Genomic DNA, 27,965 nt, shown 5'->3' on the forward strand with positions numbered 1-27,965 from the left:
CATCTCTTCAGGAACCACCTCTGTGGCTGCCTATTCGCTTTGCACCAGTGGGCTGCAGCGAGGCTGTCACCAGTTGAAAATCTTGGGAGCTGGTGTGGATACAGGTGTGATTGGGGGCTGTCACTCAGGTTTGGAGCGTGCGTGACCTGTCCCCCTGCCACAGCCCTGTCCCATGGCTGCAAGGTAGGATGCTCCGGTGGATGCAACTGAGCCTTCAAGAGGATCTGCTGGGACTGAAGGACGCTGCGTTCCTTTCTGCCCTGGCACAGGGGCAAGGTAATACAGATGTCCGAATCGGGGGAATGGCTGCAGGAGCAGGCGTGGTGGGCCACAAGCCTGTAGTGAGAGAGTGACATAACTACTCACCCAAAGGTTATTTTTCGCCCTCGCTCCTGTTCCTGTGTGCTAATGCTTTTCAATGAAGGCACGTGGAAGGCAAAATAAACCTCCTTCTGGGTGTCTGACTTGTTTGGTAAACTTCCCTCGTGGCCATGCCGTGCTGTGGGGCATCAAGGACTGGCAGATGCTGATAATGCTGCTTGTGGTCTTCTGAGAGGCCATGCTAGCAGGGACGCAGCCTGGAGGGCAGTGGCCGTGTGTCAGCGTGGGGCTGCGTGCACGTGTGTGACGTGAGGGAGGATCGAGCCCTGTTGTAGAAATAAAACAAATTTGTTGCCGTCAGCCTAAACCACAAAGCTGTTGCGAACACCGAGCTCCGAGCTGCTGCCAGGGCCGTATTGCGTTACTTCTTACAAACGGCTTGGTGAAAGAATGACCGTTTCTTTCCCTCTCCCGGCTTTACTGGCACGTGACCTCTCGACTGCAGGAAAGGTTTGCAGGTCAGGGATGTACCACCCCCGGCAAGGACAGAGAAATCGCGGTTCCTCTGGAACAGCGAGAGGACGGGAGTCTAAGAGTAACTGCTGCTCCTCCTCCGCTTTGGTGCTTGCGCCCGCTCGGGTGCGATTAGAGGCCTTTCGCTGTGACGTAGAGATCTTGGTGGATAAACCTCACATCCCCGTTGCTGACGAGTGGCTTGCAGATCCCAAACGCCCCGTTTCTTTTCCTAGGAAGGAGTTGCACGGTGTCGGGAGCACTTGGTAGGTGGCAGCTGGCTCGTGCGTTGCCCTTGTCCGCAGGGAAGGCTTTTTCTTTACAGCCAGGTTTCCTGGGATGCTGTGGCTGGGAGGAAGGGAAAGTCTGGAGGAAATGAGTAAATGCCAGCTTCCGGAGCTTGATTGTCTCCAAAGGTTGCCCCAGATCTGCAGGATTGAGTGCTGAGCGGTGCTGTCACAGAATCGGTGCCTGTGTGCGATAGATTAGGGTGGCCCTTTCCCTCCCTGCTCTTGGTTACTGCAGCTCTGGTGCTCTGAGCGTTGCTGCCGCCGGTGAAGCAGGTCCCAGCGCAGAGCAGAAGAGTTACTCTTCTTTCCTGCCTGCGCGGGCATGCGAGGAGCCTTCCTTCTTGGCTCCAGGGCTGTGGCAGCAGTGAAACAGTGCTGTCAGCTCCAGGGCCATAACTGGTCCGCGTGTGTTAGCCAGCAGCAGTGATTGTGCAAAATCCCCTTTGGCTACCGACCTCAACGGGGGACAGAGAGATGCTGCCCCGCAGGTCCCGGAGCCCGGCGGGTTTGCACGCCTCCCGTCCTGCGGAGGTAAACGCGCAGCTTTACAGCACCCGAAGGGTGAAGCTGCCCCGGGAGGGGAACGCTGGGACCGAAGGGAGCAAGTTTCCAGTTTTGGGGGTAGTGAGTGAGCAGGCTAATGGTGTTGGGGGGACTGGTACTCTGGTGAAATCCTTCCATTTCTGTAACAGACTTGACAAAGAGCTGCTAAGCACTATCCTCTATCCAACGCTAAGTACTCTGTTTGACAACTTTTTCCCTGCATTGGGACGAACCTTTTTAAAATCTAGTTTACTGCTAAGCTGAATTACTTTGTCCACACTGATTTTTTTATGGCCGTTGTGGGTGGTTCCCTTTGAAGTCTCTGATTGCTTGTAATTAGGAGCGTAAGCAGGGCTGCTGCAGCCGCGGGTGGGAAGCAGCGGCTGCTCCAGCATGGCTGGTAAATTGGCCAAAGTCCTGCAAATGCTTTCTCCAAGATGGTTCACTATGCTTGTGCACATGGCTGTGCATCTGAGGCATCAAATGCGTCCAGCTGCATCCTGAAACCTCGCTTGCTGTCCAACCTTGAGCATCTGCTGCAGTGACAGGAAAGAGAATGCCAGTCCCCCGACCAGCTGAGCAGCCTGTGGTCCCAGCTTTCCCACTCCCTTTACCAGTGAGAAAACACACGCTTCCTGCGCTGAATCCAAATGTAAATATTAACCTTAAGTATTTGCAATAGCTGCTTACTTTGGCAACTTGGGTGGCGGTGGGGATGTGGTAATTTCTGGTCCGGGAAGCAAAACCAGGTCAGTGTTTTTGCATCTTGGATATTCATCAACAACACATCACGGGCAGAGCTTAGGGCAACGGTGGCTGGAACCAGGATGATCGTGGATCTCGCTGGCGGGAGCGTGCTCAAGCCCGTGGCTGCTGTGTCTCTGAAGTGCAGGCACTGAGTGGTAAGCTCAGAAACGTCCTCTGGCAATTTTTTTTGCAAGCCTTTCGTTTCCATCTCTTCAGGCAGTACTTCAGCACTTGGCTCTGGAGCTGCCTTGTGCTCAGCTCCAGCATGAAAAGGGTCAGCCAGCCGGGGCAGCTGGAGACAGGTCGCAGCAGCAGCTTGAATTCACACCTTGCCTGCCTTTGCAGCGGCTTGCTCACGTAAGCAAGCTTCATGAGACCTTCCCAGCGAGGCAGCTGGTGCCTTTTGCTTCCCTCCTTTGCCGTTGCTGCACCTGAATCTCGGCTCAGATTTCCCCCGGTTTTCTCTCTGGCCAGGCTGTATGAAGATGTCTTGGGACACGGGCTCTGTTAGCGGCAGTACAGGAGAATCAAAGCTCAAAGGCTTTTGTGCAAACGGTGCTGTGACTGTCCGTACACGCTCTGCCCGGACAGGTGGGGAGGTGAGAGATGGGAAATGCAGGGTGCTTTTTCACCAGGCTTTGCTATGGTAAATGAGGACGAGAACATTGGCAGCAACTTAAACGACACTTCAGTTCCGAGCCCCCAGCCTACTGTTTATTTCCAGATAGGGCGAGTTCCTTACTGCAGGTCATGAAATGCATAAATACGCTGTTCTCTCCCCTTTTCCAATGAGGGAACAAGAATGGTTAATGGCCTCACTCAAAGAGAGAAAACTAGCCTTGCCTACTAGGAGAGGTTCTTGGATCAGGCCCTCGGTGATTTTCCAGTATCCTATGGTTTCCCCCAAGGCACAGCGAGCTGCTCTCGTTATGGTCCCAAGACAAACGAAGCGTACTCGGCCCTGGAACGCGTTTCTCGGATGCAGCTGTATCTCTTTTGCGGGCTGCCAAGGAGAATTCCTCGCCGTCTGCAGCGGCAGGGTAAGGCAAAGCGCACCGAAGAGGAAGCCAGTCTTCCAGCTCGTACTGCCAAAGCTATATTGAGGGCGAGTTTCCTTTGTGGCTGGGTGGTACCGGAGCTACTCGCTGCTGCTTCCAGCAGGGTTTAAATTAATCGGGTTTCTAGGAGATGATCTTCTTGGGAACCTCGGAGGCACCTGAATGAATGAATCGGATCTTTGTGCTCCAGCGAAGCGGCGGAGCTCTGCCAGTGGAGCAGCGGTAGCCAGCTGGACTCTCCCAGGTGTCCGGGTCTCTCTTGGCACGGAGCTGCGTGACCGCTGCGAGCAAGCCAGCAGGCGTGGGGAAGGCTGGTCCCGGTGCCCCCAGCACCTGAGCTGCTCCCCCGGTGAGAGCCTTCTCCCCCAGGGATGGCTCAGCTGGCCGAGGCGGGCGATGGGTGCCCAGCAGAAGCGTGCCTGTGGCTCTGCGGCTGGAGTCACCCCTCCTCGGAGAGGGGGACAGAGCTCAGTGCCTCTAGCATCGCCACGCAAAACCTGGCTCGTGTGTCAGCCCCAAAGCGCAGCTGGGGATGCTTCTTGGTGTGCAAAAAGGTGGGCGTTGGCCTTTCCCTCTGCTCAGCAAGGCAAACCCTGCTCTCCCAGAGCTTTTCCCAGAGGCTGGCTTTTCACGGTGACCGCGACACGCTGGACCTCTCGCTGACTCCATTTAAGGCAGCTGGAGGGAAAGTTTGTGTTCTGTAATGGGGACTTTGACATACCCCTCAACTTGAAAAGGACGGGCCTTGCCAAAGGGCTCCTTTATCCCTGGTACCTCCGTCACTCCATGAGCAAACCGGCAGTCTGCTCCCTCTTAAGGAGGGCTCTGTGAGTGGGGAACCGGAGCTGAGAGCTGCTCTGCTCCCACCTGGGTCCCTGATTTAGTACCGATCTCCACAGTGTCTGTGGTGCGCGCCCTCGCAGTGTAGGTGCCCTTTGATTCCCAAATGGCTTGCTAAAAACTTATTTCCAAAATGCTGATATTTGGGGTCCCATGCCTGCCCTCAGGGACGAACAGAGCAAATAACTATTTCCAAGCTAAAACCAGGGTGGTATGGGGGGAGGAGAAGTACTCCTGAGGCTGCAGTTCTTTAAACATTGATTAATACTTTTTCTGCAGTAGGAATGGGTTTATTCTGTTGCTTTTTCACTGCCTTGACCAAAAGCAATGGCTTGGGCAGGGCTGCGCTTGCTGCCTTATGAGATGAGTGGTGGGGTGGGATGGAAAGTGGCTCCTGCAGCCCAATTGCATGTTCCAGGAAATGTGCGTAGGATGGGGCCTAATCAGATTATGGGGCTGGTCTGTTTGCAGGCTTCCTGCATGAGTCTGAAGGGAAGAAGGAAATTCTTCACATTAAACCAAGCTGGAGATCAGGAACTGTGTGCTTCCTGTATATGCATTTATTTTTTTTTTTTTGCAAATAGCTCATGCTGCTGCTTGTATCAGTGGTGCTCTCCATAGACCTCTGCCTGCTTGCAGTGGCTGAGGGACAGACTTGGAAGAGATGTACGCTTCAGCAGCTCCTCCTGGGCTTTCTGAGCTGCTGCTCTCCTGTAGCCAATGCTGCGGCTGTCACAGGTGTCCCAGGCAGGTCCCACGTGGAAGGGATGTTGCTGTGAGTCAGCTGCAGTAAAAGCATCTGTCAGGTGGGCTGGGAGTGCATGACTCTGAGTATCAGGGTTTGGACCTTGGGAGGACCGGGGGGGGCTCTACCTTGCAGCCCTCCTTCGTTCTGTGTTGGAGATTTTTCTGCATCGAGTCCCAGACGTTTCCATGTGTACAACAGAAACGGATGAGCCTCCTCCTCCACTGCATCTTCTTTGAAATGCTCTCGTGGTAGTTAATGATGGGATGGTCTCGGTGTCTCCATACTGCGGCTCCAGCCCTTCTGCTCTGCTCTGTCTGCCTGGCCCCTCGATCTCTTCTGCAGAACGGGCTGCGGGGTCTCCATGGACCCCTGCCCGGGAGACAGACGAGCTCCGTTCTGCCCCCATCGCCGGGGCAGTGAGCAGGCACCCTAAGAAGTGTCTGGAAGAGGAGTTCACCTGGTCCAGCCGTGGCCGCTGGCAGGAGCGTGCGTGCCCAGGGCGAATCACAGCGTTGTTCCCTACGGGCACCCTCACGGGGCTTAGGGCTGGGGAAGCCTCTCGCAGCAAGGAGTGATTAAGTTTATCATCTTGCTTGTTGCAGCTTCTTGGTGTCGAAAGAAGCACTGGGGGAGGAGAGGGTGAGCTGAGTTTTCTAGTTGGGCTGGTGTTTACTGCAGCTGTCCTGATAGTGTTATCAGGTGGAGAGCCTGTCTCATAACAAGTGTCTACTCAAGGTTTCCCATGCACAAAGCTGGTGGGGGTGGTTCCCTGCCTGTACTTGCTGTGGCTGGTGTCTCTTGATCTTCCCAAGGAAAACACAAGCGCAGATGTGGGACCGCTTGCTGACCCTGGAGAAAAGGCACCAACAGCGGGGAAAGGCACGTGCCAAACGCAGGTGGTCTCAGCGTGCACCTCCACGTGGTCCCTCTCATGCACAGGGATGGGGTTGCTGTGCAGGTTTCCAGCACCTTTAGCAGTAGCCTCCACCGCTGTGCTGAGACAGGCTGAGTTCTCAGTTTCCTCCTGCAGTCCAGGCAAACTTAATGCCTCAGCATCACCTTTTGCATTATCCGGGGCAGAAGCTATCTGTGCTGTTGAGGTACAAGGGCCTTTTGTGCAACCCCGTCCTTTCCTTTTTCTATCTAGCTGAGCAAGAACCTGCCTGTGACCTGAGGATAATAAGGTCTGGAAATTCTTCCCATTCCCAACATCATTTGATTTATCTGGATGGTGCCATGACTCTGTTTAGCTGTCTGCTAATCTCCTGTGGGTGCTACAAAAGAGATTTTTTTTTTTTTTTCACTTAAATAAATTTCAAGTTTGCAATAGCCCACGCAGAACAGCTAGGTGGGAAGAAGCTTCTCCTTTGCGAGCAGCTGTGGTCAGCAGATGAAATCTGCCACTCGGTACCGGGGTTGAGGAGAGCTGCGTGCGAGTGGAGAACGAGTCGGCAGGAGGAGAGAGGCTGTCCTCCATCTGTCGCGGGGACTCAGCTGGGCCAGAGAACCCTTCTCTGTGCCTGGCCACGCTCCACCATCTCCCTGGGCTGCAGCTTGCTTCTACACTGGGCTGCTTCCTAGCTCTGTCCCCGGGGTGCCAAAACTGAGAATAAGGCTGCAAACCGCAGCTCACATCTGCGGTGCCTCAGTGAATGCAGCTTCCACCCCCTCCCCAAAATGATATGTTCTGAAAGTTCCCTTTTTGGTCAGACTGAATGGACTAGTTAGTTTTCAAGGGAATTGTCTCTCCCTGGCCATGTGAACCCAGCCGAGGGAGAGAGGAGCTGGCGGAGGGCAGTACCTGTGCGGTACCACCCAGGAGATGGTTCCTGTTCCCTTTCCCTCCCGTTGCCCCGGGCTCCCTCCAGGGTGGCACAGCCGTACCAGCCAGCATCTCTGGTCCCCGTTCCCACCCCGCACTGAAAAATCCCATTTTCTTCTTCCTCACCTTCTGGGGTGCAGCTCATTTTTGTCAGAGCTGATAAGGGCAGCAGGGCTGAGCAGCTCGGGCTCTCTGGCTTGATGCAGAGGTGGGTTTGAGGAGATGGGTGCTGTGGGTGCCAAAAGGCAGTGGCTGGGTTGACAAAAGAATGGTAAACGACCTGCCTTAAAAACACGACTAGGACACAGGCAAGAGACTAGAACATGCAACTTCCCCCGCTTCTCCAGCGAGCTTTTGAAGTATTTTTAAAACCGCAGTGATTCCAGTCCGAGAAACTGAGGGAAGACCTGCTCGCAGTGATGGGAGAGCAAGCGATGAGCAGGATTGCCTGCCGGGGTGCTGGGGCTCTCTGCTAGATGCTGCCTCCGCGGTACCCGTGAGGTTACTCACAGGTTACTTGGTGAGCTCCTCCAGCCGTGGTTTGCTGCGCCTTGCCGTTGCCCTCCGCAGCCCGTCACGCTGGGCGCGTGTGACGGAGGGAGACGGACAGCTTGGGCAGTCCTGGGAGCTGGGGTATCTAGGAATGCTTGGCATGGGCAGAGGAGAGCCCATCCCTCGGGACCTGTTGTTTGGCCTTGGGGATTTCAAGAGGGTGGGAAGGTGACAAAGATTTAATTTCAAAACAAGAAAAAAAATCCCCTTTCACACCCTTGAGCAGCATCCCTACCATGTAAGGTAGTTGCCAGGGCTATATTTGTCCTTGGTTTGTTTTTTTGGGGGTAGGGTTTTTTTTTTTGTTTGTTTGTTCCTCCCTCCCTCCCTCCTGAAATATTTCCATCAGTCTCCTCTCTAAGAAGTGTAAGAAGCCCTGCCACTGATTAAATTCTAAATATAGCATTGGTATTCTTTTTCTCTCCAATTCTTCATGATGTATCTAGGTAAAAAATAGCCTTGGCGACTCTTCAAAGGGGACGCGGGCCTGCTATGGGCTATATTTTTGTCTTGTCACCCTGCCCAGGTCTGAAATAAACCTCCTCATTTTTAATTAGCTCGTCAGGTTATATAATCCTGAAAGCTGAGGATTTCTGGGCTCAACAAGAACGCACGTGATGCTGTGGGCTCCGGCACATCGCAGCAGGCAAAGGTAGCGTGTCAGGGTAGGGGCGGCGCGGCAGGAATCTCCTCTCCCGCTGGTCCTGGTGCCAAGGGGGAGGCAGCCTGGGGACGCCGCGATGCCGTGGCATAAGGCCACCCGTCTGGTCCCTCTCGTCCTGGGCTCTGCTCTTGCCTTGCTTCCTTATTGCCTTATTTCTTTATTCATTTTGTTGCAGTACTCGGAGAGGATCCTGGTGAATGAGGAAGGGCTTGGTTAACAGTGAAAGCTCCTGGGCTCCTTGGCTGGCTGGGTTGCCTTGGGGGCTGGTTTTGGTTTTCCTCTGCTCCTGGGAGAATGGGTCAGGGGTTTTCTGCCCTTGGCATCATCCTAATGACAAGTTGTTTTACTCCTGGCTGAGTGGAGCACACTTGTTTTCCCATAGCCCGGGTGTGGGTGCTTAAGCATTATCCTACTCCCGAAATCCACCGTGAAAGGTGGGAGCCAAACGATTCCCTCGATCAGGTGCTGGACCGTGCAGAGCGCCTCTGGCCCCGCCACTGCTGGTTTATTGGCTCTCAAAGCATTTCTCTGGAGTGCCTGCCTGAGGACTGCCGCTGTAGAAAGTGGCCATCCTTGTGGTCTGCACGTGGGAGCCTGACTGATTCTTCAGGTTCTCGTACTCACAACGACCCTGGTCATCCAATGTGGGGGTGATCCCCTCACACCTGCCTTCGGCAGCCTTCTGCTCTTTCAAAGTCCTTCCCTGCGCTTACCAACGTGGCTCGTCCCAAGCTTCTCTTCAATCTCTCTGGACAGATAGCCCAGAAGATGAGCAGGCCACGCAAGGGAGCAGCGCGTGTTTGCTCTACACCACTTTAAGAACTTTCTAACCACCAGATGGAGCAAAGGAACTCAAACCAGCCATGGCTGACACTTAGGGCAGGGGCTGCCATCGGGCACTGAGGTGTAACCACCACCCCGTGGGCAGCCACTGGCCCTGTGCCTTGCCAGGCTTCCCATTGACTTCCTTCTCTAAGCCTTTCCCTGGAAAGCAGGGCTCGGGGTTGTCCGGGGGCCGTCTTGGCAAGATGGCAGTTAAGCGCAGCTGCACGTGCATTGCAAACCTGTTCCTTGCCCGTTGGCCGTAACCCGCCGTACGGATTGCAGTTCCCGCTTCCCGGCACGTCTTTAGTCAGGGCTTATCCCAACCTGTGCAAGGGGAGGATGTGCCGCAATAGCAATGCCCGTTTGCTCTCTGAGATGAACCAGCCCACCACCTGCTGTCATCTCTGTCTCAGACCAGAGTTTCAGCCCTGCTCCGGGGAGGGCTGGGGAGCGCGGTGCCAGTATTTGTTGCTGCTGTAGCTTTAAAGCAGTGGAAACTTTCGGTATTGTCATCTCGATGGTCAAAGCTAAGAGGAACTGGTGTGCTTTGAGAAGTGCAATTTAATGAAGAAGGCATGGTTTTGAAGTGTTGGACGGAGTTGAATTCGGCAGGTTTTGGTGTCCCTCCTGACCTCTGGAAGAAGAGGAATGCAACTCATCTCTGGGATTTGAACAGGCTTCTCCAAACCTTAGACCTCTAGTTTGGTGTTTAGCAGAGCTGGGCATAAGCCACAGAATTAAGGGTCTTCTGACTGATGCAAGCGAAAATGGGCTGGAATTTCCTATGGCTGGTTTCTAGCCTCAAAGCAGCCAGCTGGTGATTTCAGGACAAACAGTAGTGCAAGCCGTTTGCACGTGGTCCCTCTTGTGTGATGAGACCATCCCACAAACGATCGGCTGCCAGGACAGCCTTCCCACCTCTTGTCGCTCATACTTCACGCGCCGGTGTTTGGGCAGTGACTGTCTAATGTAAGGGCAGACAGCCGTTTCTTCTCTCCTCTTTGGCTTATATAGATATTTATCCCAGAAGAAGGCTCTTGCCTCAGTTGCTGCAGGTTTACTTGGCTCATGGCAGAGGGTTCTGGCAAGCGTGTTGGAGGGGAAAAAGGGAAGACTGAACACATTTCTGCATGAAGGGGTGGCTAAAGAGCAGTGGCAAGCATGATACTGTCGGGTAGTGGCTACGTGAGAAAGCTGAGATGTAGTTTGAACTCTGTGAGGAATCCTTACTGCAGCGATGAAGCACATGAACAAAGCGTAGAGGAAAGAGCTTGAGGAGAACAGCACAGGATCTCATGCAAACACCTGGCCCTAGCTCTAGCAATCTGGTTTCAAACGATAAATTGTCCTGGGGGTTATAATTAAGCACAGCATCTTGAAAGTACAGTTAGAGATTTTTCTCTAGTGCTGAGTAGACAGGAGACTTTTGGAATGAGTGAGTCTGGGTGATGGTGAAGAAAACAGAGATGTCTCCTTGCTTGGTGTTCTCCTCCCAGCCCTGCGATGGATATCTTGCACGGGCTGCATGGCAGTTGGCAGCAATAGCTCACAGCGGGCATGGAAGACGCATGGCTTTGATGCGTAGGCTTTGCTATCGTGTACGCCGCTCACGCAGGAAGGGAATAAAAGTCTGGTCTCTGTATACGGGACTGACGCAGTTTGGATGTTGCTGAATTTCATGAGACAAAAGTTTTAGTCCCGTGTTAGTTTGCTTCTAGCGCTGAGCTCCAAGGCCGTAACGGCAGAAGAGCCCCGTGGGCAGCGTATCTAAACACGTTAGGACGTACGTTTGTGGAAAGGGAAGACGCAGCTCCACAGAGGGCCAGCGCAGTGTAACCTACTTTTTTTTTTTTTTTTTTTTTCCTCTTCTTGCTGTTTCATTGCAGCTGTTATCTCTGGCATCTCTGATGTCTGACCATTGGCAGATAGTGCTGTCTGCCTACACAAGCAGAGGAAAAGTGTATGAGTGTTAAGTAGGAAGCTGGTGTATATTTTAAAGTACAGGTTTGCACGGAAGTGCTGGCAGTAAACAAAGGAAAGTCCTGTTCTAGTTGTGAAATCGCTGATGCCCTTGATTGTTAGACGCCAGTTCAGCTCTTCCTTGGCAGAACACGGCTTGTTTTTCAGTGTTGCTTTCAACCTTGGAATGATGACAGAGAGAGAGATTGGATGTGGTTTATTCCCTGGATATTTTGTTGAGTGTCTTTGGAAGAGTTTGCCTGTTGGTTGTTAAGGCACTCTCAGTAGAAAATCTGTCTTCTGTTTGTATTCTAGGGGTAAGAAGAGAGCTCAAGTGCCAGTTCCAAGCAATGCCCTTCCCAGAGACAGATAAGAAGTTTTTTGAGGCTTCATTGCTGTGTAGAGTCCTTCTTTTCCTGCTAGCGCAGCACTGGTTTCTATGAGAAGACGTGCAGAAATACCCCTGAAAAAGAGACCGCTCCTGGATCTAAGTACTGTGCAGGGTTGGCCGTGAGCCACGGTTTAGGATTGCGTTTCCAAGACTTGCGTATTACTAAAAGCAACATCGCTGGGCTTAGGGAATGACCTGGAGAAACGGTGAAAGGATGAAAAAGCTGTGCCAGGAGCTCAGAGCCAGCACAGCCTTGTGCAGAATGGCCACGCTAAGCCTCTCTGGTACTTCAAGGCACTCTAGGGTCCGTAGGAGCTTCAAAGGTATGAACGGAGGGCAGGCAGTTTGCAGCGGAGCAGCTGTTCCGCCGTCCGAGCGCTTGCTGTCGGGAGCAGCGGTGCGCGATGAGACGGAGCGTGGATTTCAAGAGCAGTCAGTAGCGTACGCGGGGTGGTGGCTCTGGCTGCACAGAGGTTCCCTCGTGCAGTTCAGCTGATCCTGCTTGGACTAAGCAGAACCGCACACGTGCTCGGTGCAGACTCGGTGTCTGTCCGGGGAAAAGCAAGGAATTGCCTTTGTGCAAAATCAGCCCCGTGGGCTGCCCAGCGCGTTGAAAACTTTTTGGGTTTGTGTGCAGGCAAGGGATGTTGTCAGCCTGGCTGTCGTGGGCAGTTCTGATGCCTGTACGCCTCGTGGCTGAGTGAGCATCTCCAATGCTCTTCTGTAGCACTGTAAATCTGGGATAGCGGCGTACCTGCTGGAGATGGCTTTGACACTTCTTACTCTCTGACATCTCTGCAGCGAGTGCTGCCTGTGTTCACTCCAAGATGGAGCAAAACTTGGTTGTTTCTGAATGCAGGAATCTCACCAAATCCACTGAAAACTGTGGCAGGAACATTGCTCATTTGGGGTGCCATTTGGTGGCTGCTGTGCAGGGTGGCATATGTTCAGGATGGTGGCGTTGTCATGGATGCTGCAATGCTGGCATGAGAAAATAAGGATGACGAGGTCTGGCTGAACAGATGTCTGATGGCAGTTAACCTAGAAAACACTGAAGCTCTGCCTCTAGTCTGGACACCTCCATGTGGACCATGAAAACAGGTCAAACGGATCGTGCAGCGGCGGTACTGAACGAGCTGAGGGAAGGGAAGATGGAGCGCTGCTCTTGCCCTGCCGCTGACCCCTTGCGTGTTCTGGGGCAACACATCTCGCCCTTAGCACCTCGCTGCCCCAGCTGCAGCGTTCGGAGGCCCCCACAGAAGCATTGTTCCCACCAGCTGCCTCGGGCACCCCGGGCAGCAAACGGGGAAGCTTGGCACGGCTGGAGAGCTGCCTGGATCTTCTCCGTTAGCAGGAATTACGTCTCTGAGTTGCTCTGAGTCTCCCGCTGGGGCGAGCTGTTCCTGCTGACTTGGAAGCAAGCGTCCTTCTTGAGCACAAGAGCTACTCTTCCTCCTTTAGCAGGATGAGAAGCCCAGCTCTTGGCCACGAGTTGCTTGTGGCAGGGGGGACAAGCCGTAAAAGCGGACCCAGCTCTGTGCTGTTCACCTCCCGCTCCCCCTCTTCACGACCAGCCGGGCTGCGGGGTCCATCCCCAGTCCTGCCCAGCGTTTCCGAGCTCACTGCGGTGAGACAGAGCTTCCAAAGTGCTCGGCTTTGCTCTGCGGTCGAGACTGTTGCTGATCCCTAATCTCCTCTGTGCCTCAGCTGCTCTGTTGGCACATTAAAGGCTAGCCGCAAAGCAACCATAATTGTGCTAAGTGTCTGTGGGATAATGGACTAAATACTCAGGATTGCAGAGGCAGCCGCATTCCCAGCTATTTAATGCCTTGATTGATGTCTATTTAGTTGTTCCCCAGCCCACAGGAGGACAGGTTTCTGAGCTCTTGCTTCTCCGTTGATCTTAAAGGTCCTTTCAAACCTAAATGATTCTATGAACCTGGTGACGCAAGGATGTTAAAGAACTAGGCAGGAGTGAGCTATTTGGCAAGTCCTGCAGTTGCAGGGCTGTAATGATCCCAAGTTTGCTAGGACTGGGTGTTGGGGTCTTCCTCCCTAGCTTGCTGAGCCAAGAGGGGGAGATGGGTGGCGGTTTCAGGCTCTGTTTGGAAGAGTGGAGTTGTCCTCTGTCACCACAGGCTTTGGCTTCTTGCAGGACTGAGAACACAAGTTCTTTCTGCCCAGGGGTGGCCTGAGGAAAGGTCTGTGTGCCTGAAAGCTTGTCGGCATTTTCCAATTATATCATCTGACTTAATAAAAGATGTTATCTCTTCCTGTAAACCTTGCTATCTCTCCACGTCAAACCCCAGACCTGTTGAGACGCTTGGGCTGTCTAGCTTTAGGCACCTGTGTCGAGTGGCTGAGATGAGCGTCCCCATCTAGTTGGGAGAGAATTGGGTTCCGTTCTGCATCGCCCTCAGGAAGTGACCGTTTCTCTCCATGCCTCAATAAGAGGACTTGGACTCTAACTTGGGCGCCTTACAGCTGTGTGGTCTACATGCTCCTGTCAACTGTCCAGAAAAAGCTAGCTCAGAAGGGCTGGGTAGAAACGCTTCTGCCTGAGGTACAGTTCTCTTTGGGACATGCTGTTTAACGTGGAGAGCGGGGCAGTGTGTTTCCCCCAAGAGCTCACAGGGCGGAGAGATAAGGTGCACAAGCTATGAACCCCGCTTTGATGGGCAGAGGAACCAAGTCAGAGCCAAACGAAGGGACTGTTTTTTTAAGCTGAACTTAGGAAACCCCAACAGCAAACAGGGCTGCAGAGACGTTTCTGAGTATCTTGAAGGTTCCCCCGAAGGAGCGCGGCAGCCCTGTCCGTGAGCTGGTGCTCTCCTGTCCCAGCCGCGCAGCAGGCGATGACTGCTGTTTGGGCAGAGTCGCAGGGTGTGGATGGCCTGGGGCAGAAATGTCTCTTCCTGCTTTGCATGGAGGAGGAAGATTTCATGGGAAGTGCTGTTCGGATACAGCAGCTCCATGGAACGTAACTTTGCCCATTAGCCGTTCTCTTTTCTTTCTCTTTCTTTAGCTTTGGCTGCCCATAAACTGAGAGACAGATGTCGTCACGTACCATGTGTGCGTGGTGGTTACCCTCCCCAGTCCCCTTCTAAACACTCAATTCACAGCTGCCGGCTTTGTACAGATAAGAGAACGAGATGACTTCCTTTTCTTCTCTCCACCCCCACTCCCTTCCAGAATAAGCTGGGCTGTTTTTTGGTAAATAACTAGCTGTCGCTTCTTCGCTTGAAACTTTCCAGGCTCCACCACCTTGGCCAACCCTCCTGAAGGATGCTGGAGGCTGGAACGTTCCTATCGGGCAGCAAACTGCCTTCCGCATCCTAGAGCAAGCTCTCCCCACCTCCCATATCCTACGAGTCTTACTGCCTTTCGAGCTGTCCTGTGGTTTCTGTGGACTAACGAATCTCTCTGCGTACTCTGCCGGGTCAGGAGCCTTGACCAGTTATGGTGAGGTAGGATGTCTGTTCTGTGTACGTCTAGCTTCTATTTTTAACAAAGCTTATATTTCTGAGTGGGAACAAAGCAAAGGGGAGAAGGCATGGAGATCACGGGTAGTTTAGATTGCACAGAAAGGTTCCACTTGTGCTACAGGAGGATGTGAGCTAATAACAGTCAGCGAGCACCTACGAAGGTGTGGGCGCTATTAGGGTGGGAATAGTGATTAACAGTGCTTGTTAGCCACAGACTAGCAATTTCTCTCCAGAAGTGCAAGATTCTCCAGTGGAAACTACCCTTCAGATAGCTCTGCAGCACATGGGTGATGGTAACGTTCTCCTTCTGCTGGCTTCAGCACTGCGAAACGGTGTGTTAGCAGTTTCGTTTATATGATTACCATGATTACTGTTAATATGATTACTGAAGAGGCTTTTGGTGCTGACTGCAGCCTGGGCGAGGTTATCCTTGCTGTGAGCAGTACGTTATTTTGTGATGTTATTAGATTTTTATCTTGTATTACCTTGTTAGCAATGCTACGGTAATAGTTACTCGCTTATCGCTTCATTTGCCTTGCCGTGTCTCTAGCCGAGCACTCGTCCGTGTGCTGATAACTAGTAGCGGAGGTTATACGGGGCATGAACTACGAGGGCAGCTGCATGTGAAAGGGTCTGCTGGAGCAGGACTGCGAAACGGTCCCTTTGCCGGGCCAGCAGGCGAGGGCGTGTGTGAAGAAAGCAATCCTGTCTGCTGGAAACACGGGGCAGGAGCTGGGCTGTGTCTGAAGCCGTGTCTGAGGTTGTTAAACGCAACGGGATTGTTGTGCAAGTGGCTATGGCTCTTTGCCATGGCGCGTAATGTGGAGCATGCCTTGGGTTTTCCTTCCTTCCGTCCTTCCATCCTTCCTTCCTTGCTTCCTTCCTTCCGAGGGTGCGGGCTGGTCTGCAGCACTCCGCAAGGATTCAGATGATGGCAGCGGCTGCAGCCTGTTGGTAGTTTACATTACCTTGTATCTCAAGAGCATCCCGAGGCTTTTGCACTAACCTCGTTTCAATGCTGTTCTGTCACGCGTTGCAGAAGTTTCTCAGTCTCTGGTCTCTTCTTTTGGGTGCGTTCTGCTTCGCTGGATCATAGCAAAGCAGCTAAACAAATACTTTTCTGCTCCAGGAGGAAGCCTGTCAGTCAGACAACAGCTGGGTTAGTTTCGGTGCTGGCTGGTGAAATGTATTTTTAATGCCCCAACTGTCTGGCAGGTGGGCCTGCAATTTGATTTTAACTTGCTTTATGAGAACAAACCCATTTTTAATATACAGGCCAGGAAACTTCCATCAATGGAGGGAATTCAAAAGAGATTTCTCCCACTGTTAGACCTTTTGAGGCAAGTAGGTGAGGCCCTCTTTGGCTGAGGTTAAAGTGCGGCTCGGTGTTTATGATGTTCCTAACTGTGGAGTACCTTTGAGTAGAAAAGACTGATTCAAATATAAGTTCGATTCAGAGAATTAATTCTGAAAATTTGAAAACTGCAGCAGAAAATAATAACCTCACACACCTTTGGGGCTGATGCATTCAAAACAGCTTGAGGGACTTAGCTACACCTTTTTTTTTTTTTTTTTAATGAAGAGAACATGGGTGTAAATCCTCTGGGCTACTTGGAAGAGCCCCAGCTGCCAGTTTCCTGCTGGCACAGGTGAGTTTAACTGGGTGTTGAAATGCACGTTGGCCTGATAAAACTAGGGCTGCCGCTCCCATTCTGTGGAAACTGAGAATTGTCAGGCAAAATTTGTGTTTTGGTTTTTTTTTTTTTTTTTGCCTTCCCAGCAGTTTTGGTCTTGGACTGGTCTTCCTGTCCTCAGTGCAGCGTGTGCTAAAGCCAGGCACTAAACTAGCAGCTCACTTCTTGCCCGCCGCCGAGCTACCCGGGGTCTGGCTGTGCGTGCTGGAGGGGGGGTCCCAAAGCCCCGGGGATGCTGTGTCCGTCCCCGTCCCCGGGCTGCCTGCCCAGACCCTTACCCAGGGTAAGGACCGAAGGACTGCCTGGAAGCAGAATGCGCTGTTGAGGAACCAGCACGCTGAATGTTAGTGTTACTTCTGGAGCGAGCAAATATTTGGAATGCGAACGGGGAAACGAACGCAGCGCGTATCCTGCAAGGGATTTTTACGCTTGCTTTGAAAACAAACCCAGACTGTCTCAGCGAGAGCCTCTGCCCTTGGGGTATTAAGCCCTAAACTCACAGCAAGATGGGTGGGGATTGTACTTGTACCGGCTGCGTACGGGGCAGGAGTAGGTTTTGCTCCCGAAAGCCCCCGTTGGACGTGCGATTGCTCCTAGCGCTGCGCAGGCAGCGTGGAGGTTGGGATACCTGTGGGTAAATCACCTGGGCAGCGTTACCGAGCCCAACGGTTCCTCGCTCAATACACCCCGCTGTCCTCCTGGAGCAGCCTTCTGCTGAGCTACCAAGTGCCCTTAGATCCTGGCTGGAGATGTCTGTAAAGGCACTTGGTGTTCGAAGTCCTTTGCTGCCCGTGGGAATGTGCACCACCTCCCATTGCAGCACCTGATGCCTGCTCCAGCCTCTTGTGGTCTTGTCTTCAAGTTCCGTTGGTTCTTCTCTGCAGATGACAGAGAGGTGCTACTCCATGGTCTTCCCAGCTACTTCAGACCTGGATTTTACCAGCTGGAAATTTTAGTGACAGGCTGAGAGCCAAATCCTTTGCTGGTATGAATGATTCAAAGGGGGAGGTGGCAGGTTTAGGATTTGTCCTCTATGAAAAACTGTCCTCTGAGTAAAGGTGAGCAGATGGCTTTACAGTCTCTGCCCCAAGCCTTTACTACACTAGTCATAGAATTTGAGTTAAAGTTTACGTAACCCCCCTCTGCCTGTGGGTATCCTGTAACCGACGCACGTTGTGGGCAGTACGGAGGGGCTGTATTTGTGTGCGGAGTTCATTTCCTGAGCAGCCACACCAACTTCTGAGGTGGCCATGTGTTTAAATCAAATGTACGCGTGGAAATGCTATGTCTGATTTCAGTGCTCCAGAAGGGGACACTTTATTGACAGATTTACACGTTGAGATAGAGGTACTGGGTCTGCTGTATCCCAGGGTGCTGAGATGGGTTATGAATTTTGCATAGCCCTTTTGGGGGAGCACGGGGGATATGGTTTAATGCCAGACTAACATGGTGGTAGGGCAATCCATTCTCACCTAACGCCCAGAGGCAGAATAGGGACTCGTTTACTCCTACTCTCTCTTTTGAGCCAAACCTCCATGGGATACTCCCCATGCCCCTTTCTGGTATCTGGCTTCAGGGCAACTGGAGAGACCGTGCTACTCAGGCCGAGAGGGAAGGTTTACAAGATGCTACATCCTCTGCCTCCAAACACAAACAAGAGAAACTATTGAGATGCAGAAGTCGGGGCTGAAAACACACATCTTGCAGAGCATGCTCATACTTCATTTTCCGCAATAAAAGCTGCATTGTGGTGTTGGTGGTCCGTGCCAGGAGGGCTCCGCTATGCCCGCAGACACTGAGCACAGGGGAAACCCTTTCACAAGGCGTGCTCTTCTCTTGGCCATTGCCTAGAACTAGCTGAGCCTGCAGTAGTGTCTTTGAGATTTGACAGGAGTTGGTCTGTAAATGGCTGATTTTCTTTGTCTGTTACAGCTCCTATGTGAACGTTTCTACTGTCGTCTTTCTGATGTGACTCCGTCCTCAGAGTGCTCTGGCATGGGGCTGTTGATAACACATGTGAATTGGTGGGGATAGGCGCTTGTGGGATAGATAACCGTGTGATGCTCTAAAGAAGGAACTTTTGCTTCCAAGCAAGAGCATGTAATGCTTTGGAAGTGAAAATGGAAGTTTGCAGTTGTGGTGGGAGGCCAAGCTCTCTAACAACTCCTCCTTCCTTCCTGCCTTCAGTTCTTAGTTTGAAGCACCTCTTCCTGTGGCTAGAGAGGACCAGCTGGAGCCCGACGTTTGACAGCGTCCTTCCGTGGCTATAGTTAGGCATGCTGCGTGTGGTAGCCACAAGGCAACGTCGGCACAACACACCCCTTGGACAGGCTCTCCTGGCTGCACGAGTTGGCCAAAGAGAAACCCAGAGCTGCAGCTCCTGCAGCCAGCCTTATGGAAAGCGCAGCACGCTGGCTGTTAGGATATTGTTGCAGGAAGTCTTTTACACCAGGGGAGAGCCTGAGCAATCTGTGTGCTCGAGTTTTTACAAGTTGCTGCTCTAAGGACCAGAGCTGCTAGACCAAGTGTTTGCAAAACGTTGGACCGTGAATGATGGTAGACCTTCAAAATGACACAGGCACAATCCCTCCCATTTCCTGTACACGTGCGCAAGGGTGCACAGCCCCTCGTCTACTGCAGCCTCCCCAGGGGGGACCGCCAGAGCTGGCCGCCGCGGGGCTGAAATGACGGTGCGGCAGTACGGGCAGCAGCTGCTCACTGACACGGGGTGAGGAGGAGACAGCGGGACAGCAGGCAGGTGCCAGTCTCTTTCACATCCTTTATGTGCGCTCACGCGAGCGTGCAGTGCAACTCAGCTTCACGCTGCAGGTGAAGGCCAGGTCACACACTCATGCACTGGTGCGTTCCCGTTTGCTCTAGTCCTGTGGAGCACGCTGCCCTTCTTGTCTGCAGATGATGCGTATTTGTGTCCTGGATCTTAATTTTGTCCGTGGCTTCCTTTCCTTGTCACTGTAGGGTATTTATCTGGGGAATGCAAGACACAATGGTGAAAGAGGTTTTTTTCCGTATCAGCGGTGTGGGATGGGCTGCGAGGAAGTCCCTACGATAGGCAGAGCCTGCGAGCGCTCTGGCTTAACGTGTGTGCAGGCAGGGAGGGATCAGGCTCTCTGCAGCCTCTTCAGCTTGGATATGGCCTAGACCGACGTTGACTGCCGGAAGGATCACCGAGACAAGTAGCTGTGAAATCAGCACCTCCCGTGAGCCATCCACCCCGTTAGAGCTGCTGATCTTCCTCCATCTTGCCCGAAGCCAGGGTGAGCTGTGTCCCTAAAACCAGAGCTGAAAGATCCACGCAGAATTGTCATTGAAACAGATGTGTGACTAAATGAGCGTCAGAAATGGGGCAGCTTGTGTGCCAAAGATCCTTGCTGAGCCGTCAGCAGGAAATCATCCTAGCTGTCCTGCGAGTAGCTGAACGTGGATGCAGAAAAGATGTTCCACCTGCAGCGGCCAAGCTGCCGGTGTCCGTGTCCATGGCTGTTGTGTGCTGGCTGGGACAAAGAGCCGACGCGCAGCCACGGCAGTCCGTAGGGGAGGGTACTCGGCTGAGGTGCTTTGTGTCACAGCCTCCCCCCGGCAAATACGTGTTTGGGTCAAAAGGAAGAATATGAGTGTGGCCGTCTCTCATCTTTTTTTTTTTTTTTTTTCTTTCCCCCCCCTTGTAGCAAGGCTGTCATACTGGGTATCTTGTGAGAAGGGTAAAAACGTGACCTTTTGTCTGTAAAGTTCACTCAGGCTTCCTTAACACAGCGAAAATGATGTGCGGCGCACTGTGAATAGAAGTATTCTTCACAAAGGGAAGGTCTGCGTTTGCAGTTTCTGGCTTTTCTTCTGGAAATTGCTGGTCTTGAGCTGATGACCTGATTAATAGTCTTGGGTTTCCCCAGAGAAATAACAGATGACCATGCGATTGCGTTTTGACTCTTTGCATCTTAGATCATGCCTTTTTAGAGGAGTGAACTTGCACTCACGGACTTTTCTTTGCCCCCAGTGCTCGTGCTCTGGCCTGCGTAGAGCAGAGCGGGTAGTCGACGATGGAGACGGGGCTGAGGGAGCCATGGCGGAGCACAATAGCCGCCATCGGCAGTCACTAGGTCAGCCTGCAAGCTTTGAGTCCTTTTCAGGTTCTTCGTACCATGTATTGTCCTTCCGGGCTCGTCAGCCTTAATGGCAATTAGGCTCAGCTTGGAGGCTGCATTTAATAGGAGCGTGAAGCGCCAGTCCTAGTCCTGGTCTCACTGGGCAAACTTCATCAAGCCGTGCTGCTTCTGGCCTCTCCCACGCTGCTCTTCCCAGGCTTCACGTTGTGAGATCCAGTTGCAGGGACCCCCCTGATCACGACTGGGCTATAAAGGGAGTTAAGATGTAGAAAAGTCCCTTAACGTGCTGAAATGAAGGGCTTGTGTGCCTGCGCTTGTCACTGCAGGCTCTGAACCTGAAGGCAGCTCAGAGAAGTTCTTGGCTGCACCTTTACCAGTCCAGACCGTGTCTTGGCTACCCGGCAGCCAGGTTAGCGAAGGGGAACGTTGTTCCTGCACGCGGTTTGGATAGCGTAGCTGCTGTGTGCCCACGGTTAAGTGCCCAGTCCCTGAGCTTTGGTTTGTATTGGTGAGATATGGGAAAAGAGCAGGGTCTGTTTCTGAAGTGGCAAGAACATCAGTCAAAATGCTCATTTTAACGGTTTCGCATTAGAGCAGAGAAGCAGAGCGAACCCTTGCAGCCTTTGCAAAGCAGAGAGTCTGGGACCACAGAGAGATGCCAGGTCCTCTGGGCGATGTGTTTGCCTGTGCATCCATCCCAGGCGCAGGAACTGATGCGCAGCTTTAACCGGCTGCTATTTATGTGACAGGAGTTTTTTTGTGGTATTTGTCCTTGGAGTGATTTCTGTCTGTACTGATGTCAGCCAGATTTAGCAAGCTATCTAGTTTCTTAGGCAAAATCATTGCTTTAGACACCTAACCAACTCGAAACCCTTTGTTAAGAGACCGTGACAGATCACGAATGCGTTGCTGCTTTTAGGAGCTGGGGGAGATGGAGTGGATGGCTCAGAAGGTGAATGAATAGGACAGTGCGTGAAGAGAGGAAGAGGTGCCAATGGCAAGCAGGGACTAGAATAATTTAGATAAAGGGACTGAATCATAGGGAGTTGATGAGTGCAGAATCTTGCATGTGTCAGGGAGATAGGACAGATGTGAATTTATATTAATTAACAATTAATGCCAGCTGAGGCTCCAGAGCCAGTAAATGGAAACTGTCTGCACCAGCTCCCTGCCAGGAAGGTGTTGCCTGATCTATTTTTGTGAGGCCTGCAGGGAAGAGCTCCTGGAGCGCATTAGTGCTGCCTCTCGGTTTTGCGCGTGTACTCTGCCCATTTCAGCAGCAGTCACCCCTTCCCCAGGGTGGCAGCTGTGGGTCTGTCCAGCCACCTTGCTCCAGGTCTCCAGGGACAGGATTGAAAGTGGAATTAAATGATAAAGTCATGAAACTGATCTTACCCATGTAGTCAGAGGTCACTGCTAATCTCGAGCTAAAACCAGTTTCTTTGACTGAAACCACTCTGCCCACTGCGCTGTTTTGCAAGTGACATTTATGGAAAAGCTCTTCTGAAGAGCTGTATGTGAAACCATTTCTGAACTGTAGTATCTGAGTTTCAAACCAAAACGTGGGTGGTGAATTAAAACCCCTCTTTGAATGTGACACAGAGGAGCGTTAGGTACGCTGCCGCTCTGCGGCTCAAAGCTTTGCCTTTCCTGAAGGTCAGCGCCTAATAGGCAGAGGTGTAGGCTGAGGCTTTCGTTGCTGCAGCCAAGGCTGTTTCACGCCCACGCCATGCAGGCATCAGTGGCATAGCCTGCAGAAGGGCAGTGAGCTGGGGGTGGTCTCATGAAGGACTGGTCCAGAGGCCGCTGAATGAAAAGGAAAAGTTGCCCTTGCTATTGAGCTCTGACGTGGTAGCTGGCTTGAAAAGCTGCCGAGAAGGCAGCGGGTGCGACGAAGGGAATGTGGCTCTCCAGAGACAAGGAGGGAGGGCTTCTCCTGGGGATAGGGCTTGATATCTGAACTGCCAGGGGGTGCGAGCAGTTCTTACAGCACAGTCTCATGGTGCAGCAAGGCACGAAGGCTGAGCCACCGTTATCCTTCACAGCAGCGCTGGTAGCTGTTGAAAACTGGGCCTCACTGGGGCTTGCCGGTGGGCTAGCAGCCCGGGCTCCGGTATGCAGGGCCAGGGCTCTAGGTTTTAACCTGCTCTTGTACGGTTACTCTGAGAGCCTGTGTTACTTTTATTGAAGGGTCAAGAACCAGGGAACCTCAACGATATCACGTGAAGTGTGGGTTGTGCTGTGTGACCCAGGCTTCCGCACCTCTCTGTCCCAGCCTCATCACTGGGGTCGGTCTTTGGGTGTCAAACCCTGTTGGCAAAGGGGCATGGAGCGGCTTGAAAGCCCTCTGCCCTGCCCGTGTGAGTGATCGGCGGAGGCTGTGGGCAGGCTGTGGGCATCCTTCTCTCCGAGACAGTTTGAGAAGTGGATGAAAACTGTGAATCTCCTTGTTGGGAGCAATCCCACCAACCTCTGTTCAGGGTCAGGGCCTCAGCAACCAGTCCATCTGCTCTTCGCTATTGCTTGTGCTGTTCCTTGTCTTTAAGCGTTGGAGCAAACAGCTCTGCGTGTGGAAACCAAGGCCAGGCTTTCTGCGTAAACACCTTGTTTGCTTTGCGTCGGCTGTTTGTGCTAGTGGTGAGAACTTGGTTTGTACAAAAGTTGGGACTCTTTAAATGAGCCGAAGGACAACTAGCTTCTACTGGAATTTGGTGAAAATAAGGTGTGTACCTTCTCAGGGAAAGTAGTTAACCCTTCTCACTGGAGTGTGGGATCCATTAGGGAAATGCTCCCTACAATACACAGGGAAGGAAGGAAGCCGGTTTCTATAGAAGTGACTGTTGCGCCCCAGAGGATGCAACACACGGTTCTGTACCTGCTGTGGAAATGGGTATGCTGATTTAGAAAGTTAGTAAGAATTTTTTTTTGTTTGTTTATTTTATAGCTGTTTACAAAAGTCTTGGGGGATACTAGATGATGTGCGCTGGCACGGTTAGCTGTCGCGATGCTAATTGCTTTAGGAAAATGAACATATTTACCTGTACGTAGAACTGAATAGATTTGCAGGGTATATTTATTTAATACACTCCCTTGAGGCTGTGCTTGATATAATGAGTCTTCTGATGGGATTTGAATTGAACCAGACTAGAACCAACAAAGGAGGCTGTTGTGGCTCTGTCAGGTTTGAGAAATGCTTTATATGCAGCCAGGCCTGCATAGAACAGCTTTCAATGAAGATGTGAACGCTAATAATTCAGTATGGAAACATCTTGGAATCAACAGCAGCCTTGCTGTATAGTAAATGCACAGTTTGCTAAATTAAGCCTTAATGTCACAGGACAAGTGTGGCCTTTGCTCAACTAACATGGAATTGCTTATTTCCGTCTTTTTAGGAAGGTCTGTTTTGGTTTGTTGGGTTTTTTTCCTTTTTTTTTCTCCCCAGAAGGCCTGGGAAATGCCATGCTATGCAAGCACCTTGCTGTGGATTTTTTTTGCTGATGGCCAGTGTTTTAGCATCTCGCTCAGTGACGTCCCGCAGGCGGGTCTGTGTCGGTATCACCACGTGGTGCACCGTTGCTGGACCCGCTGCAAAATGGAGCGTGACAGGTATCGGTGTCTCTTCAGCAGGTAGCATTCCTTGGACAAATGGGTCTAAATATTACTGTTAGTTCTGTGTCTCCTACCGTAACCCAGCTGGCCAAGTTGCCAGGCAGCTGAGAGGCCAAAGCAGCCTTGCTGAGTGTGTGGGCATGATATTCCCCAACCACAGCCAAGCTGTGGAGAGCAAACCGTGCTGCGCAGAGCTTTGCCGTTCCCAGAGGCAGCAAGGTCTGAGTCTCAGTCTAAGTAAATCTTCCTCAAAAAAAGGGCTGCTTCTCTGTTTTCCAAGCCAGGATCCTGATTCATGGGTGTTCTTCCTCCTCCTCCTCCTCCTCCATACCAGAGGTCTCTCGCAGGAATCGGACAGCAGCGTTCACTCAGCCCAGAAGTTTGCCCCTACTAGTCCCATTCTAAGGATTAAGAACTTTACAGAGTGAATTGCTTCTGTGACTGTCCCGGCTTCAGCTATGTTGTGACAGCTCAGGTGACCTGTACCCTTTGCTGTTCAGCGCTGAAAGGAGCGTCTCTGTGGTGTGCAAACACAAACCGATGGGTATTTATACTCCCTTTAAATGGACAATAAGTGTCGGGATCCTTTCAGCTGCTCTGAAGATTTCTTCCTATTTGCTGAATAGGAAATTCAGTCTCGCGAAGCGCTGCATTGCCCCAAGGTACGCCTGCTCTCACAAGTCAGCCTCCTCATTTCTCTGCTAGAAGAAGCTTCAGTTGTTTGTTTTCTTGGCTGCCTCCAAGGACAGGGTCTGCGTCCTGCCCTTCCTTTGCTGAGGTGGGGTGGCTCTGCCTGGGGAACCGGGCGTCCGCCCGCCCCGTATCGACAGCGTCTGCTGTGACCACTGACCCTTGCTCGTGGCTGGTGTCAAGAGGCTGTAGCACAGCAGAAGGGAGGTCTGGTGGCGGTTGGTCCCCTCCTCCCCCTTTTCCAGTTTCTTGAACCAGCTCAGCTTGCTGGGTTGGAGTTTGTGTTGAACCAAACAGTGCTAACCACACATGGAGTGCGTAGGCGTTGTCTCTTGAGCCACATTCACTTTGATCCTCTCCAAGCCTAACAAAAAGAAGTTTTACTATTACGAATGCTCAGAATTCTCTTGCTGACGGGCTAAACTGGCCTTCAATTCAGGCACCGGAGGGGCTGCAACAAATGTGCACCTGGTGCCGGCTTCTCTGGGGACGCCCCGAAATAAGTGCGGTGAAACCCCGGGGGCACATGCTGTTCCCAAGCCCTGTGGCAACTGCTTTTCAAGTCTTCAGTGGCGACTCTGGCTTTCGTGTGCGCGGTATTTTGGGGTAGGCGTCCTGGGGCTGCCGGTCTGTGAGTCTCAGCAGCCAGCGTGTTCGCTTGGCAGCTTCGTCTGCTGTGCAAGATGCATTTTGTACCTTTTTTTGAGCTGTGTGAGAGAAGGGAAGGAAAAAAAAAAAAGTACTGATCTGGAATAACTTGCTTCTGTCTCCTTTGGGACCTCGCTTAGGAACTTTGTTGTTTATCTGTAGGTTAAAGGATCTTTGGCCCCATCACGCAAGTGTTAGCTGGGAGCTGTATCCCTCTGTGGTACCTCAGACAGTCGTTTCCATGAGTTCATCTGCTGGTGGATCGGGATGCTGGCACCCTGCTTCCCCGATGCCACAGTCAGCAGCCTCTGAATCGTTTTAGACGTATCATTTCGGTTATGGTGCTTTTTATCCGTGGGATGTTTGCAGGAGCTGTTTAGAATACCAAGATTCCCAGCTAGGCTTTTAAAAATGCCTTGGTTTATACATTTCTGAGGGTGTAACGGTGTTGCTCAACTATTTGTTCTGTTTTATCCCAAGACAGGAGCTTTCCGCTCCTGAGCGTGCCGTGCTGTGATGCCCTGGTCAGCCTGAACCCTACGCAATCCCACCGAACGGGGTTGGTTTCCCTTCTGACCGAATCGTGCTCCCTTTCCCCCCCGCAGCCCAAGCGCTAGCTTTCTCTTAGTCTGTGCTGGGCACTTACCGCTGCACGCAAGTCTCTCCATTTTCTCTCTGTTTATTTTAATAAATTTCTTTGTGTAGCTTTGGTTCTTGAAAAGCACTTGCGGGTGGCTTTTTAATTTAAGTTTGATTTTTTTTTTTAATTTTTTTTTTTTTTAGGTGGATTGAACAACGGAAGGGAAATGCATTTCTCTGCAGGAAAGCAGTATTGCCTGAAGTAGACAGTATATATTTACTTGTAGCAATAGAGGTGAAAAGTTGTTAGATCCCCACTCTTATTTAAAGCAATTCTTTAGGGGTGACTCAGTTCTGCAAAAAGCACTAAGAATTGAGCGGTTGCCTGAGTGACCTACTGCACAGTACTGCTCGTCACTTGCTGACATTGAAACAACTGTGTGATATAAATAAAAAAATAAGGCTGCTTTTCCTTTTTCCCCTAGGCTGGGGATCTAGCTTGGATCCTCTTTATTTGCCTGCCTTCTCAGAATATTACAGATCTTCAGATAAACAATTTGTGAGTCCAGAAGGTCTGAGCTGAAGCCCAGGGTTCGCCTGCAAGCGAGCGGCGCTTGCTCCTCCAACGCACGGCTAGAGCTTGCAGTCTGTGGGACTGTCTGAGGCCGTTCGCAGGTTTTAGTGTTGCCATTTAGCGTGAGATGTGTGGGATGGCGCTTTCTTCTTGTCTGCTCTGTTGTGGGGTGGTTTTGCTTACCAACAAATGTACTTCAGTAAAAACCATAATGAAAAACAGCTCTAAAGACGCTTGCTGCAAGTGCAGCTTACTCCAGGTCGGGAGAAAAACAAGCCGTATTGGTAAAAGCACCTCGGGGTAGGTAGTGGCTGCGGCGGTTGTGCCTTTACTCACAGGATGAAGCGGCAGAGAGCTTTAGAGCAGGCAGGCGCTTGGTGTACGCGGAGTGAGCAGGATGGGGCAACCTTCGCGAGCCGAAGAGCCTTAAGTTCAGTTTTGGCTGGTTTTGCTGTTGTTTTTTATTCCACTGTTTACAGGAACAGGGAGCGAGCTGGGAACTGGGAAGAGTTGTGCCGGAATACCAGTTGTGAGGGTGGGTTTAAGTCCCTGCGTGGGAGATGTGGGGTTTAAGTCGTCTGTAGGTCTCTGAGCTGCGTGAGGGGTTGAGGATGTGCACTGCAGCAAACACCACGGGTGCAATTTCCTGCGTGGTCCAGGCAGAAAAGCCTCCAGGGAGCAAGCGCTCAATTTCAGGACCAGAATTCCCAAATGGAGATGACCTTGAATTTGAAAATAGCCCTTCCGTGCCACAGGTCTGTAGCATCTTCCCTGGCCCGAGAAGGCTGCCTGTGCGAGGTAGTGCCAAGCAATACGTGCCCTCCAAAGATGAGCTGTGCGAGGAGGTTCTATTTGTTCTGGAAATCCACGGGAGATGTGCCTATGCTTGCAGAGGGCTTTTTCCCTTTTTTTTTTTTTTTTTCCTGCTGGATTTGGAAGTTGCCTTTCCTCCTCCTTCTGTTTGTGAGGACTGCAAAGGTTTTTCTCCTCAGCTCATTGTTTATGCTTCTCTCAAGCTAAATAACAAGCGGTCTGTGTATGTGTGTAGGAGTTGGGTCCTGTCCAAGCGGTGGGAGTCATTAAGGGAAAGGGCGGTTAGCATTTAGGTTTCTGTTTAGTTACACAAAGAAAATTTCAAAGTTGACAAATTTGCCCCCAATATACTCCTTCCCTCTCTCTTGCTAGTGCTGTCCCACACTTGAGTGTTTGCAGAGAGTTTGTAAGTGGCCCCTGCTATTTCCTCGGAGTACTTCACTGAGAAAAAGGTGCTGCAAAGGGACTGACAGGAATCG

At 51.9% G+C, this 27,965-nt stretch overlaps 1 protein-coding gene across 3 annotated transcripts in view; it reads left to right on the top strand.

Moving 5' to 3' along the window:
- Positions 1 to 27,965, top strand: part of LOC129215887 (tyrosine-protein phosphatase non-receptor type 11-like) — a 52,797-nt gene that overhangs the window by 2,167 nt on the left and 22,665 nt on the right. The window contains exon 1 of one of the 3 annotated variants that reach the window (XM_054849857.1): positions 5,018 to 5,118. The exons of the other annotated variants lie outside the window; for them this stretch is intronic. Within the exon in view, the coding sequence (XP_054705832.1) occupies positions 5,033 to 5,118 (86 nt within the window). The 5' untranslated portion in view covers positions 5,018 to 5,032. Of the gene's footprint in view, positions 1 to 5,017; positions 5,119 to 27,965 lie in introns of those variants that run through there. 3 annotated transcript variants of the gene reach the window in all.

Source organism: Grus americana, chromosome 21, assembly GCF_028858705.1.
Source record: "Grus americana isolate bGruAme1 chromosome 21, bGruAme1.mat, whole genome shotgun sequence".
NCBI classification, from domain to species: Eukaryota; Metazoa; Chordata; class Aves; order Gruiformes; family Gruidae; genus Grus; species Grus americana.